This window comes from Hordeum vulgare, chromosome 7H, assembly GCF_904849725.1.
Source record: "Hordeum vulgare subsp. vulgare chromosome 7H, MorexV3_pseudomolecules_assembly, whole genome shotgun sequence".
NCBI lineage: Eukaryota > Viridiplantae > Streptophyta > Magnoliopsida > Poales > Poaceae > Hordeum > Hordeum vulgare.
In genome coordinates this window covers 171,607,491-171,622,362 of record NC_058524.1, presented here as the reverse complement: position 1 = coordinate 171,622,362, position 14,872 = coordinate 171,607,491, and the positions used below count along the sequence as shown (strand labels likewise).

The 14,872-nt window shown below is 45.9% G+C and overlaps 1 protein-coding gene across 1 annotated transcript; it reads right to left on the bottom strand.

Moving 5' to 3' along the window:
• Window positions 1-7,516: 7,516 nt before the first annotated feature.
• On the bottom strand, window positions 7,517-11,980 carry LOC123407782. The gene is made up of 8 exons (XM_045100999.1): window positions 11,862-11,980; window positions 9,842-10,673; window positions 9,437-9,743; window positions 9,059-9,265; window positions 8,800-8,973; window positions 8,434-8,634; window positions 8,232-8,345; window positions 7,517-8,114 (listed from the first exon to the last, which is right to left on the bottom strand). The coding sequence occupies exons 2-8, from the start codon at window positions 10,639-10,641 to the stop codon at window positions 7,749-7,751; spliced, it is 2,169 nt and encodes a 722-aa protein (XP_044956934.1). The 5' UTR covers window positions 10,642-10,673; window positions 11,862-11,980; the 3' UTR covers window positions 7,517-7,748.
• Window positions 11,981-14,872: the final 2,892 nt, after the last annotated feature.

The following is a 14,872-nucleotide window of genomic DNA, read 5'->3' as shown; positions in this document are numbered from 1 at the left end:
TTTTGTTGGAAGTATGCCTTGAAGACAATAATAAATTAATTATTATTATATTTTCTTATTTATGATAATTATTTATTATTCATGCTAAATTGTATTGATAGGAAGCTTAGATATATGTATGGATACATAAACAATACTATGTTTCTAGTGAGCTTTTGCTAGACTAGCTCGTTAATCAAAGATGGTTAAGGTTTTCTAATCATAGACATGTGTTGTCATTTGATAGTGAGATTACATCATTAGACAAATTATGTGATGGACAAAACCTAACCGTAAGTATAGCACATGATCCTATCATTTAATTTATTGTTACTGCTTTTTCATGTCAAGTATCTGTTCTTAAGACCATGAGATCATGCAACTCCCTGACATCGGAGAAATGTCTTATGTGTTATCAAACGTCACTTTGTAACTGGGTGATCATAAAGACGTTCTACAGGTATTTCCGAGGATGTCTAATGGGTTGACGTGGATCGAAACTAGGATTTGTCGCTGCGTATGATGAAGAGGTATCTCTGAGCCCTCTCGGTAATACAACATCACAAGAAGCGTGCAAACAATGTGACTAAGGATTTAGTCACGAGATCTTGTATTGCAGAACAAGTAAGAGATTTGCCGGTAACGAGATTGAACTAGATATGAGATATCGACGGAGACACCAATGGTTGAATCTCGAGCAAGTAACATATCGATGGACAAAGGAAACTGCATACGAGATTGCCTGAATCCTTAACTTCGTGGTTTGATCGATAATGATCTTCGTGAAATATGTGGGAACCAACATGGTCATCCAGGCCCTGCTATTGGTTATTGACTAGAGAGGTGTCTCGGTCATGTCTGCATGATTCTCGAACCCGTAGGGTCCGCACGCTTAACGTTCGGTGACGATAGAGTAGTATCAGATATATACGTTGGTGAATGAGTGTTGTTCGAGGCCCCAGATGAGATCTCGGACGTGATGAGGAGCTATGGAATGGTTCAGAGATAAATAATTATATGAAAAGGTGATATTCGGGTTCCTGAAAGGTTTTGAGTTTTACTGATATGGTATCGGAGTGCCGAGGGGTCACCGCGGGTCCACTCGAAGAGTCCCACCAGCCCCGAGAGCCTCATGGGCTCAGAGGGGTGGCGCACCAGCCCCTGGTAGGCTGGGCGTCCCTCCTCCCAAAGGCCCATGCGCCTAGGGTTTGGGGGAAACCCTAAGGGGGCGCTCCCCTTGCCTTGGGGGCCAAGGCACCCCCTAGGCCGCAGCCCACTCCCTTGGAGGAGGGGCTAATGTCGGCGCCCCTCCCCCCTTGCCCCTATATATATCTAGGGAGAGGGAGCACAACGACAATCCAAGCCTTGGTGCAGCCCTGCCTCTCTCCTTAGTTAATTTTCTCCTGTGTTTGCGTCTTTGATAGCGCTCGGCGAAGTCCCTCCAGGATAGCACCACCACCATCGTCGACACGCCGTCGTGCTGCTGACGACCCCATCTACTACCCCGCCCTCGCTTGCTGGATCGAGGAAGCGAAGACGTCATCGAGCCGCACGTGTGCTGAACGCGGAGGTGTCGTCCGTTCGGTACTAGATCGGATCGGATCATGAAAAAATACGACTACATCAACCACGTTATAAACGCTCCCGCTTAACGGTCTACAAGGGTACGTAGACACACTCTTCCTCTTATTGTTATGCATCTCCATAGATAGATCTTGGGTGTTCGTATGATTTTCTTTTTCTTTTCTATGCTTCGTTCCCCACTACTTTTTTGATTTAATATCGTGGATGTCGATATTTTTTGCTCTAAACTTGGTCATTAAAAAAATTTGACTTTCCAAAAAACTAATGCCCCTTATATTGTGGAACTGATGAAATATTTAGTTTGTCAGGTTGGGGAGACGATGGAGTGCGTTCTATTTTTATTTATATTGTTGTGATTTGATGGGTCTTTATGGGGTGGTTCTATGTTATCCGCTCACCAACGTATATTTAGCACATGACTGGTATGTTTTTATAGGTAGGTTGATGCTGATTGATTTAAAATTCGTTGGTCCGGTCAAAACTGTAAACCAAATTCAAAATTGAATACCTCAGTTGAATCAAAAAGCTTCAAAATGGAAACATAGAGAATTAAAAAAATTGAATGAGAGAGCCCTTGAGAAATTGTTGACCCGGTCAAAATCAAGCTGACCGAATTCTTAATTGAAGACCTCAAATGATTGTGAGGTCTTAAAAATTAGAAAGCATATTGTATAATATAAAAGAATCAAATGAAATAACTTTGAGAAATCGTTGACCTGGTCAAAATCAGGCGACCAAATTCCAATTGGAGACCTCAATTGAATGTGGGCTCTTTAAAACAAAGGAGCTTAGTGTTCTAGAGGATTATACAAGAATTGAATGGAGAGATTTGAGAAATTGTTGACTCGACTAAAATCGGATGACCAAATCCCAATTGAAGGCCTCAATTGAACGCGGGCTCTTGAAAACTAGGAAGCTTAGTGTTATAGAGTATATTGTATAATATAAAGAAATCAAATGAAATAACTTTGAGAAACTATTGATCCCGTCAAAATCGGATGAACCAATCTTAATTAAAGACCTCAATTGAATGTGGGTTCTTTAAAACAAGGGAGTTTAATGTTATAGAGGATTATAAAAGAATTGAATGAGAGAGATTTGAGAAATTGTTGACGTGGTTAAAATCCGATGACCCATTGCTAATTGAAGACCTCAATTAAACGTGGGCTCTTAAAAACAAGGAAGCCTAGTGTTATGAAGTATATTGTGTAATATAAAAAATCGAATGAAATATCTTTGAGAAATTGTTGACCCGACCAAAATCGGGTTACCCAATCTCAATTGAAGACCTCAATTGAATGTGGGCTCTTTAAAAGAAGGGAGCTTAATGTTATAGAGAATTATAAAATAATTGAATGAGAGAGATTTGAGAATTTGTTGACCACGGTAAAATTGGATGACCCAATACTAAAGACCTCAATTGAACGCGGGCTCTTAAAAACTAGGAGGCTTAGTGTTATAAAGTATATTGTATAATATAAAAAATGAATGAAATAGTTTTGAGAAATTATTGATCCGGTCAAAATCGCGTGACCCAATCTCAATTGAAGATCTCAATTGAATGTGGAAACAAGGAAGCTTAGTGTTATAGAGGATATAAGAAAATCCAAGTAAACCGATATTCAACATATCAGACAATAACAAGTTAAGAGCATCTCTAGCAGACCCTACAGTTTCTGAAACTGCAAACGCAGTTTGCAGTCCAGTGCAAACTGGGTTGCAGTTTCAAAAACGTGTTGCGCAGAACAGACACGGCAAACAGAACTGCAAATTTAAACATTCAAACTACACGGGAGATTAGTTCATCCAATACTAGTTCATCCGTTGTTCGTTAAGATTTACATCACGCGGGGGGGGGGGGGAGGGGGGTGTAAACATTGCCATAGACCAAAATTAGCTCACAGGAGCTCGCAGGGTGCGGCCGCGCCGTCGCCAGAGTGCATTCACTTCTCGTCGGAGTCGTCGTCGACGTAGATGACAACGGATTTCCCCTTCTCGCGCGCCTTGGCGGCCTCCTGCTCGCGGTGGAGGCGGTCCTGTTCGAGGCCCTGCTTGAGCAAGAGCTGATCGATGTCGACCCCACGACGGCGACACTTGGCGTCGTGTTCGACCTCCCCCGCGGAGCGAGCCGCGACCACGCCGGTCACCATGTCGAGGACCTTCTCGGGAACGAAGTCCTCGCGGGTCATTGAGCCCTCGAAGGCGTCCGGATCGTAGATCTCGAAGCCGTCCTCGTCGACGGCGACCTCACGGGCCGGAGTGTACGAATCAGGAGAGGGTCCAGGTGTCGGGGGAGCTCCCCTCCTCGAACTCCGGCGGTGGCGAATCAGGAGGCGCGTGTGCGGCGGGAGGCGTAGGGGCCGTTACGAGACCGTGGCGGATGTCGAACTCCTCGGTCTCCCGCCGCAGCAGCGACACCGGCACCGGGAGCCCCCTCCCCGTCCACTTATGCGACGACCGCTTCCGCGCGGCGTCGGCCGCGACGCACCTACGCCGCTCCTGCTGCAGATGCGGAGGAAGGGTGTCCATGGCGAGTGAATCGGGTGGCTGGAGCTAGGAAAGGAGGGGAACGGCGGCGACGAATTCAGCGACGGAGATGAGGGTTTGGCCCCGTAAATGGAAGCCCAAACGGCTTTTATGCCTACCCCGCGTACATTTGTGGATTCGCGAAAAATGTTTGCGGGTCAGGCTACAGATGCGGAGTCTACTCTGCCCAGCTGAAAAGACCTCGATGACGCCTAGAGGGGGGGGGGGGGGTGAATAGGCTATTTAAAAACTTCTTCGGATTTGGCTTGAAACTAATGCGGAAATAAACTAAGAGGGTACTTGTCAAGCATAAATCCTAAATGCACTAGGCACTGCAACGTGTATCAACAACACGATCTACCAAGATGGACACAATACAGTTACTAACAAGCACAAGTAAGTTACACAAACTTACTTGAGCTATATCACACGACAAGTAGGTGAACAACACAAGATACTAGATCACACTATATCACACGATATATCAAGGGATGCAAGTATGAACGTGTGGATATAGAGGGTATGCTTGAATGATTAATCTTGTACAAGAAATAGCCAACACAATATAATGAGCACAAACAATATGCAATGTATGTATGCTCAAGTAACACAAGTAAACCACAAGTAAGGAGTTAGGGTTAAGGATAACCAAGGTCACTCAGACGAAGATGTATCCCGATGTTCACTCCTTGGAGGGAAGCTAGTCACCGTTAGAGAGGTGGATGTTACCACGAAGGCACACCAACGCCACGAAGGCTCACCCTATTCTCCCTTTGAGATAACACCACGAAGGCGTTTCTCAACCACTAGTGGTAAGCCTTTGAGGTGGCTTCCAAACCCTCACAAACTTTTCCGGGGGGTAATCACACGGATTGATTCCTCTCCGAAGAACTCCTACCGCCTAGGAGTCTCCAACCTCCAAGAGTAACAAGATCACGGGGAATGCTCAAAACTTGCTCAAATCTCAAATAGCTTGGGTTGAGAGGAGGAGAGGGAGACGATCTATCTTTTGATTGGAACAACTCTCAAAGGGGCTCACAAATGCTCTTGGGATCTAAGATTTGGTGTGAGCAAATGTGTATGAGGTAGAAGTGTGTTCTTATGAGGATAAGCTTGTGTTGGGCAACCCTCTCACGAAGTGGAAGGGGGGTATTTATAGTGTGGAGAGAAAAACAGCCGTTGGGGACACTTTAAGTCACACAGGGTCCGGACGTCCGACAGTTTCCGGAAGTCCAGGCGTCCGCGAGGGGTCGGACGTCCGACAGGGGTCGGTCGTCCGAGGCCTGTAGATATCACTGAAAATACTGTGAATTGAACAGCGACCGGACGTCCGGAGAAGGCCGGAAATCCGAGTTATTCGACTCAACTTCTTCTGGTGGGAGGTTCCGGATTTCCGAAAGGGGACGGACGTCCGGGCCTCGGACGTCCGGAGGGAGCCGGAAATCCGAGTTATAGAGCTTAAGTTCTACTGGTGTAGGGCTCCGGATTTCCGAAGCTGATCGGACGTCCGACGCTCGGATGTTCGGAGGGAGCCGGAAATCCGAGTTACAGAACTCAAGTTTCTCTGGTGCATAGTTCTGGTTTTCCGAAGCTGGTCGGACGTCCGGGCCTCGGACGTCCGGAGGAGGCCGGATGTCCGAGGCACTGGTCCTGTTTTCTGATAACAGCAGAGCAGTGGAGATGTGGTAAGAGCAGAACAGTGGATATCTAGTTTGAGCAAGTTCATCACAAAACCTGTGATCCCCTCTTAATAGTGCGGGATCCCTAAAGACTCAAGAATTATAAAAGGGGTACCGATGATCCATACTTGAGTGTATACTTTTATTCGCTGATCATCACTCCGCACCACTAACGTCAAAGGAACTGATACCTTTGAGTTAGCCCTTTCACTTGAGCTTGATATTGTTGTTCCTTCTTGTCTCAAGTTGAAAGCAAGACATGATGAAGTCTTCAAGCAGCTCTCCCATACACAATGTGGAAAGCCTAGCTTATGTATTCATCTTCATTTGTCCACCATGTGAACATCCACAAGAATCAAGCATGTAGTGCTCAGGAATGCTTATCTTGATCTTGTCCTTGTTAGCACATGAGCTTGTCCTTATCAACACATGATCATTAACAATAGTTTCAATGATATATTCGTGCTGATCCACTTGCACACCACAAAGACCATGTGTTAGTACACAAACACGTAATGGACAATGCTTACCATACCATGGGATCACTTGATCCCTCTCGGTACATCTTATACGCTTTGTGTGTTGATCATCTTGATTTACTCTTTGTCTGAGATCTTGATCAACCTAGTGTCTCTATGACCATTCTTTGGATAATACCTTGAATACCATCTTGGTCATCATATAAACTCCTTGAACCCAACAGATGGACTTCAAAAAGTGCCTATGGACAAATCCTATAAATATAACTTAAGGCAACCATTAGTCCATAAAAATTGTCATCAATTAGCAAAACCACATATGAAGATATATGCTCTAACACCAGCAAACTGGGCCCGGCCCGCAAACTCGTCGAAACTTGCAATTTTCGTGTTTTTGACGTATCTCTCTAACAACTTTGTATCCCATATAAGTTGGGAGTAGGGAACGCGGAAGAGAACGGTAGTACAAGTAGTGTATGAGACGACATGGTCCAGATGAGAGGAATGGCTCGGTGGGAGAAATTGCGTGGAAAACTAATGGCGCGGCTCATGAAGTCGCTGGGGATTGCTATACCTCTAGAACTGATTGTAGTAATTGGGTCGACGAACCTCTGAGATTCTTGTTACCCCGTCTTATATGCCGGTGTAGCATTGTTTTGCAAATCAATAAAGCTGTCATGAAGGCTTTTCCTTTAATCCTTTTATTAAAATCCTTTAAACCTGCTTTATGCGTGGCCTGAGTACCGATAGATTCCAAAGCCGACGTTTCTAAAATGCGGTGTGGCAGTGGTATCGGGGGTCGGGGGCACACCGATACCTACCGCTGCCACTGCTCTGTCTAGACAGTCGGCGGAGTGGAACCCTGACGCGGCCATCTTTGGCCCGACGAACGAGCCGGCCGTCGGTGCCACTGGCACTGGCAACGGCAGCATCTCCATCTCCATTTGCAAGCCCAGAGGAAGTATCAACCATCAACCAGATCCCTCACTGTACACTCGTGCCAGATACAGACTCCCTCACATCATGCCGCAGCTGCACCACAGACGGCGGAACCATCACTGCCTCCGGAGGTGCGGGTGGCGAGTCCCCTTCGTCGGCGGCCGTCCGAATCGTCTGACGACGGCGACCGGCTGCCGTTGGGCCGTCGCATTCGCATCTTCACGCCCATCGATATGTTTAGGCTAGTGGAGACAGCTTGCAAGAAAGCGCTCGTCAGATTCGTCGGTAGGGAGAAACAGTATAGAACTGCTGACGGATCGGCAAAGGACATAGACCAAATCTTCTTAGCCTCCAAATGGGCCATAGCGCTGTCCATTTATGCCCTATACACTACTACAGAAAAGAAAAAAGAAACAGTATATATGTAGAGATGTACAAAGATATCATACAAGGGACCCTAGTTCTGCTGCAAAAGCAACTTCTTTTGGGGTTTTCACCTCTCCAGGGTTTCCCAACCCTTTCTTTTATGTAAAAAGAGTAGTAACTATAGAGGTGGTGATCTTCACAAGCTCACTGGATCGCTGCCGCGCCGCTCCGACCACACCTCTCTCAGGAGCTCGAACCTCGCGTTCTCCAAGGAAGCTCCTCTCTGCTGAGCAGTGAAAGGCGTGACGCCGTTTGATGGCGAAGGTGGAGCGCTCTTGTCGAACAGGGACGCCAGGGGCGAGTCCAGGTCATCTAGATCGTCGTCGCTGGTGTACCCTCTCCTCTGTACCATTGAGGCCCTCCTGTCCAGCTTCGCGCTGCCTCCGGCTACCGACACTTTCTCCTCCACATCCAGTTGGGAAGGGGAGCGGTACGCGATAGGAGCAGCGATGCACGGGAATGCGCTGATCGCACGTTTTGCGGTGTCACGATCCAGCAAGCTCTGCATCATAATATCAAGTGTAGTGTTAACTACCATGTCTGTTGCGCAAATGTTTGATATGTCAGCACGGTAATGCTTGTATAATCCCAAAACATTTTCGTGAGAGAGAAACCACACCTCAGAATACAGCTCCTCTAGGACTATGCTAGGGACCGGATCGGGGCAGAACTCGTCAGGGGTGAAGTTGCACAGGATTCTTGTTACAAGTGGAAGCCCGACCGACGGGCAGATCTGATAGACAGTGCAAAAGCTTAACGACAGCTCAATCCAACAGAAAACAGTACGATAGGTTCGTCTGGAGCCATGCGCGGACACTGACCTCTTTCCTGATGGATTTTTCAATAAGCATGTCCTTCGGGGTCATCAGGAGATCACTCAGTTCATTAAGCAGCTTAAAAGACTTTGCTTCAGCTGCACCAATTCTTTCATCATTCCCATTTCCTATGTCGAAACCTTCATCCTCAGGGTCATCAGCATCAATGCCCAAGTTATCCGTCAACCATCTCGACCAATTTCCAATCTACGTAGGCATTCATTTCAAATAAATTGGTTAGCGCACTTATAATTATGTGCAATGCACAATAATTTTGACATCAACAACAATTATCATCCCAACAAACAATTTGATAAAGAAAATATAGGAAATTTATTTCAGGTGCACTCAAAAGTTGAATCGGGTACATACAGAATTTTTCAGCTGCGCGCCTGACCCGAAGCTTAGCTCACCAGCTGGGATCGGGAGGACTTTTGGGTCAACGATTGGGTCAGATATTGGATCAGTTGGTATCTCACTAGCTGATTCGCGAAGAATGGCATTAAACATTGCAACATCTAAACGGGCTACACATTGCTCCATCACCTGATAATAGTAGAACATGTCAAATACACAAATATATTAGAAATATTAAATACATTTAAAAAAAACTAGAGATGTCGATGAATACCAGTTTTGCCAATATTGGCAAACAGCCACACTCATGCCCACCAGCACGAAGAGGGCACAGTCTGCTGTATGCATCGTGAAATGCAGCCTTCCACAAGTTAACAGAAAAGGTGCCTTGCTGCTGATCACCCAAAGAAGGGCCTAACACTTTCCGAGCCTTTGGGGTTGACGAACCTTCTGCCGGGGTTTGCATGTGAGGAGTTAATGCCTGGAAAAGAAAATTTCTTCAGGAAGTTCACAATGTGGAGAAATAAGACAAATTTATAGAACAGGTAGGTCCGTGAGATAATCACTGCAGACTATTTGTTTGTTAAACACTGGACTAGGAATGCAAGACCAATTTGGAGCAAGGGATTATATGGCCTAAGGAAAATATTACCTGCCACCACACCGTCTCAACAATCCGAGAAAATATCCAAGATTCGATCCTCTCTAATGCGGCTAAAAGTGTACTAGTTTCCTGCCAATTATCTGATATCTGTATTAAAGCAAGTTCAGTTGGCTTGCTGTTGGAGTTGTTTTTCCATAGCATTGGTGTTGATTTGGGTGTGGATTTTCCATCGAACCATTGTGCACTGCCATTTAAGTTTCTAGTCGTCATGGTTGGAATTGATTGACGTGAGATGCCAAAAGATTTTGAAATTATCTCCCTGAGAACAACTGTATTGGACAGCCAATATGTTAACCTACATCAACAGTAGATAGTTAATGGAGGAAACTTTATTCTTGTGCCACATCTCATACGCTGAATTCGAAGTGGAGATCAAGTTTAGCCCTATCTTACCTTGAAGCATCATTACAACAGGATTTCACAACGAGAACAAGACCAGAAACAGTGTTTTTTGCTGCTGAAGCTCTCTTATCCAGGGACCAAAACTTGGATGCATGAGTGTACAGCCTAGAAAGACGCCGAGCTGGGGTATGCAACTTATGTGCTGAACTTCCATGCTCAGGCAATACAGAGTATAGAGAAACTTCGAGTGCAGCAACTTCACGAAGTTCCTGCTCCATCTTCTCAAGTTTTGTCTGTAGTTCCTCATTTTTCCGATGTAAAACTGATTTGTCATCATCAACTATCTTTTCTTCAATATCAGCAATTTCATCATCAGTACCAGTACTTTGATCGCAATGTGGAGCTTCATCTAACACATCAATCTCTTTGGCCTCTTCATTGCCTCTATCATCCATGGTTCCCGCTTCACTAACCATATCATCTGCCTCCTCGGACAGTTCTGATGGAGGGCGAGAAGGGACTTTTACAATATCTGGTCTTCTAACTTCAATTGCTCTAGTAGCATTAACTGCTGCTTTCCTAGGTTTTGGTGATCTGTTCTGAGTGTTGTTTGGTGCTTTCTGTTGCACCTTGTTTTGAACTTGACGACTGGTGCTGCTTTTGGCCATGCGGGGGCTATTTTCTTTGGTCTCTTTTTTCAAGAGCTTCTTTGGAACTACTGAAGCTCTTTTCGCTCTATTATCTTCATTACCATGAGCCTCACTTTGTGATGAAACAGAAACTCTAGATGGTTCATAATCTGATCTAACTCCCTTCTCATCTCTCACTTCGCCATTCTCTTTGGCACCCATTTCAGGATACCTCTAATTTGCTAATCTGATTCCTGGAGAAATGATAGACACAAATAATTACATAACCACGTTTGCAAAGCAAGCCTATCCAAATAAGACTGAAAAATGAGAAAAATGTCCATGCCAGAAGAAAACTAATACATCATTCAAATTCAGGCATAAAGGAATTTAAAACAAACAGGTCGGAAGAAGAAAGGCTACAAAAAATGGTGGCTTATACTTGTTTGCAGTAGTAAGAATACACACCTCCAAGATGAGCCATCTAATTCAAAAAGGTGAAGAGGCAACTTTCTGAACCAAAATAAGCATTCTCATTTCCATATAGGATGTGATGTCAAAATCAAGGAAGGTGCCAACAGACTCCACTCTCCACTGATAAGAGACTTTAGGCGTCTCGTGCATCTTATATTTAACTTCATCTAAAAATTTGCTACTTGGTTATACTGAGAAGGATAGCGGGAGTACTTCACGTAAACTAGAATTCATCTTTCTTTCTTTTTAAATAAAAGTTAACAGAGCCAAATTCTCAAAAAAGATCTAAAAAATACGCTGCTTAACTACTTCACACGAAGTGGCATAGTAGATCAGCAAGTCTTAATCGTTGCCTAAAATTAACAATTATCACCAAGAACAACTCCAGTAATTGCTGCTGATGGGTTAATTGGATATCGAACATCTTAAATGAAGAAATTAGTACTACTGGACAATATTCCTCCATAAATGCAGATGGTAAATGATCGCCAACCAAACCGAACCGCCCCAACGGAATTCCTAATACTATTCAAGTCTGCAACCAACTTGCTGGTATCACAGCGAGAGCTCGCCGTGGACGACAAGGAAAAGGTAAGCAAGAGCGCACCGGCAAATCAAGTGCTCACGGGAACAACAGGGCTGCAAAACTCGTCAATGCGGATCGCAAACTACCACCAGTCCACCCCACGACCCCGAAATGCCTAATTCCCATCAGGAAGACAGGAATACAGTGTTGAAGGAAGCGAAACAATGCCGCTCAATCAGAGATCCCAGGCGCAAACAGAGCGATGGAACTACTCCCAGAAATCAATGATCCAGACAGAGAAATGAACTAAAAAATGAAGCAAATCCGGCGCAGAGCCACGCGGCTCACGAATCCCTCCGGAGATCCGGTGGGGGCATCGCGGAGCAGGGTTCCAGGCTCGGACGAGCGCAGCGGTCGAACGGAATAGAAAATCAACGCTCACCGACTCCGGCGCGACGGCAGGCGGCGGCGACCGCCCCGGCGTGGCGTTTCGCCGAGCCTCGCGGCTCAATGCGGGGAGCTGGCGCAGGAGAGGAGTTCGCGGCAGCTTCGGCCTTGCTCGAGGTGGGGGGTTCCCGCGTCCTGCGCCGCGCGCGACCGTCGGCGCGAGAGGCGACGCACGTCGCGCTCGTGGGTGAACTGGCGCTGCCGGTGCGGGCGTGGGAGTGGTGGGCGAAGTGGTCGTCGTGTAGAGAGAGGGGGGAGGAGGTGGAGTCGCTGCTTATATCGGCCGTCCAGTGTGCTTCCCTTTTCCGCTTGAGAAGCATCCGACACGGCCCGGATCCGGTCACCATTGGTGAGCGTAGCAACCGGCAAATGGTTTCTCTCTTCTTCTTTTTTTCCAAAGAAAAAAAGGAAACGTTTGGAACCGGCGTGCGACGACCGGTCGTACGCGAATCGTTGGATCGGGCGCGCGACGACCGGTCGTACGTGAATCGTTGGATCGGACGTGACCTGACGACCCAGCAACACCCTCCCACCTGAGATTCACATCTTCCTCGTTCCCTTTCCGCTTCGATCGGGAGCCATGGCCATGGGCGACCTCTCCTTACGCGTGCACCAGTCCATGCGAGCTCGCCGCCGCCCAGCCTATGCGTCTAGGGAGAGCTGCAACGACGGTCCGGTGGAGTTGCATGGTCACCACGGGCATCACGGTCATCATCATTTTTGTTACAACCGGTGTCAAATTTTGCTACAACCAATGTCGAAATTTGCCACAACCGGTGTCAAAATTTACTACAACCGACGCCGTATTTTGCTAACACCAGCGTCGCATTTTGCTACATCGTATATGGCGTCGCAATTTTTGCTATAACAGGTGTTTCATTTTGGTACAACCGACGACATAACGAGCTGCATCCCCTCTCTCAACTGCTCCATGGCTGGCAAAGTTGCGTCCATGGTCGAAGACGTAATTTTGCTACATGCTTCAACCGACATCAAAATTTTATACAACCAGCACCGCATTTTGCTTTCATCGGTGTCGCATTTTGCTACACCACACATGGCGTTGCGATTTTTGCTACAACCGGTGTTTCATTTTGCTACAAACGACGACATGGCGAGCTGCATCCCCTCTCTCAACCGCTTCATGGCGAGCGGTGGCGAGATTCAAGGCTCGCGGATAGCTCATCCATGACGGGGGAGGAAGGGGCGACGAGGACCGGCGGCGACCGACGAGAACCACACGGGGCACAAGCGGGTCAACCCGGCAAGCCGACGAGCTGCTCCGGTGAGCAGCGACGACGAGCCAGCGGGTTGAGCTGCAAGCAGGAGGCCAGAGGAGGAAGGGGCAATGATGCGTATAGGATTTTGCACGAGGAGGAAGAAGGAACGCGTGGGGAGGCTCAATCGGACCGCTAAGACAGAAAAGATCGAAAGGCTGGGGGCCGACCGGCCCAAAAAAGAATGGTCTCTCTCTTCTCATTTTATTTTTCGTATTGCAACGTTTTTGTTTAACAACTTTTGATTATTCATCCAATATCATGGCGGCATAAAATAAAACAAAAAACACACCCATGTGGGCATACAATATATGGATGATTATAAGCATTGGAACGAGCCAAAGATGTGTCGCTGTCATTATCCCTTCCTCACCGGAGTCGGTATTGTAATAGAAAATCCAGAAGTCGGTGTGCTAAGGTCGCAAAGGACCAGCTCGTCAAAAGAACAGTCGTCTTTGATGAGGAGAAGCATAGACCAAAAGAAGCCAACCTGTAGACACACAAACGCAGATGAACAAAGATCGGACGAAAGCAGACCACAAACACCGACTGAATCACGCTAGATCAACTGAACAGAAACACCGGTTGAATCCCACGAGATCCGCCGGAGACACACCTGCACCCGTCCTCCGACGATGCTGGACGCACCATCATGACGGGGCTAGGAAGGAAGAAGCCTTATTCCATCTTCACGGAGTCACCGCCGCCTTGCCTTCGTGAGCAAGACATATACCCTAATCAAACTCTGAAAAGTGTGTAAAACGAAGTAGTAGCCCTTCCACCGGCATGGGTCAAGATCCATTGCGCCCCCATGGCCCTCATGCCATAGAAGATGAGATAGATCGATCGACGTTAGCATCGGCGAGAGGCGACGAAACCCTTGTCGACGTGGAGGCGCTCGTGTGGAAGGGTGAAGGAGAAAAAATATTTCTCTTGTAGAAACTAGGGATGGAATTTTGAAGGAAAATAAACAGAAGGAGCTCCATGGTGAAATACACATACTGTGATGTTGAGTGTAGTAGAAACACGTGATGTAGAAAAAACATGCGGTGTAGTGAAATAATGTAATACACATGATTCATTGGAAACCATGACATAGTACTCCCTCCATCACATAGTTTAGAAGGCATGCACGTATATCTAGATCGTCAATTTAACTTATATAAAATATATTATTTAACATAAAAATTATATCATTAGAAAATATAACATCTAAAGTTGCTAATGATATATTTTTTGTAATATATGCCTCTCATTAAGTTGGTTAAATTGACGACCTAGGTACATGTGCCAGACTTGTAAACTGAGACGGGGGAGTAGGAAATTATGTACTCAAATATAAAAATATAATCATGCTTGAAACAAAAAATCCTTTTATTTCCTTGTCCAACATCCAAAATTATCTTATCAACTTTCCCTTCCTATAAGATTCACCATAATTTGATATATTACTCAATCATTTACATTTTGACGATTTCGAGAACAACGTCTCCGAGCTAATGTGGGATCCACTCAAGAGCTCATAGGTTTTAGGTAAATATCTAATGTGTTTTTTTCTATATTTCATTAGTAGTTCAAATTTCTATGGTTTGACCCTTACATTTTAGAGAGGGACATTTGATCTTTTGACCAAATTCATTGGAACTTTGGTAGTATGTGAGTTATTCTGTTTTACCTTGCTAGTTGATCATTTGCTCTTTTATTTATATTATCTAGATGTTGTGCCCAT

What these genes read in the sequence shown, in the direction of transcription:
- LOC123407782 (XM_045100999.1), bottom strand. Translation starts at nt 10,641, where the DNA reads ATGGGTGCCAAAGAGAATGGCGAAGTGAGAGATGAGAAGGGAGTTAGA. An exon ending in TGTTGTAATGATGCTTCAAG is followed by an intron (nt 9,744 to 9,841) that starts GTAAGATAGGGC and finishes CTGTTGATGTAG; the next exon opens with GTTAACATATTGGCTGTCCA. An exon ending in TGCCAATATTGGCAAAACTG is followed by an intron (nt 8,974 to 9,058) that starts GTATTCATCGAC and finishes TACTATTATCAG; the next exon opens with GTGATGGAGCAATGTGTAGC.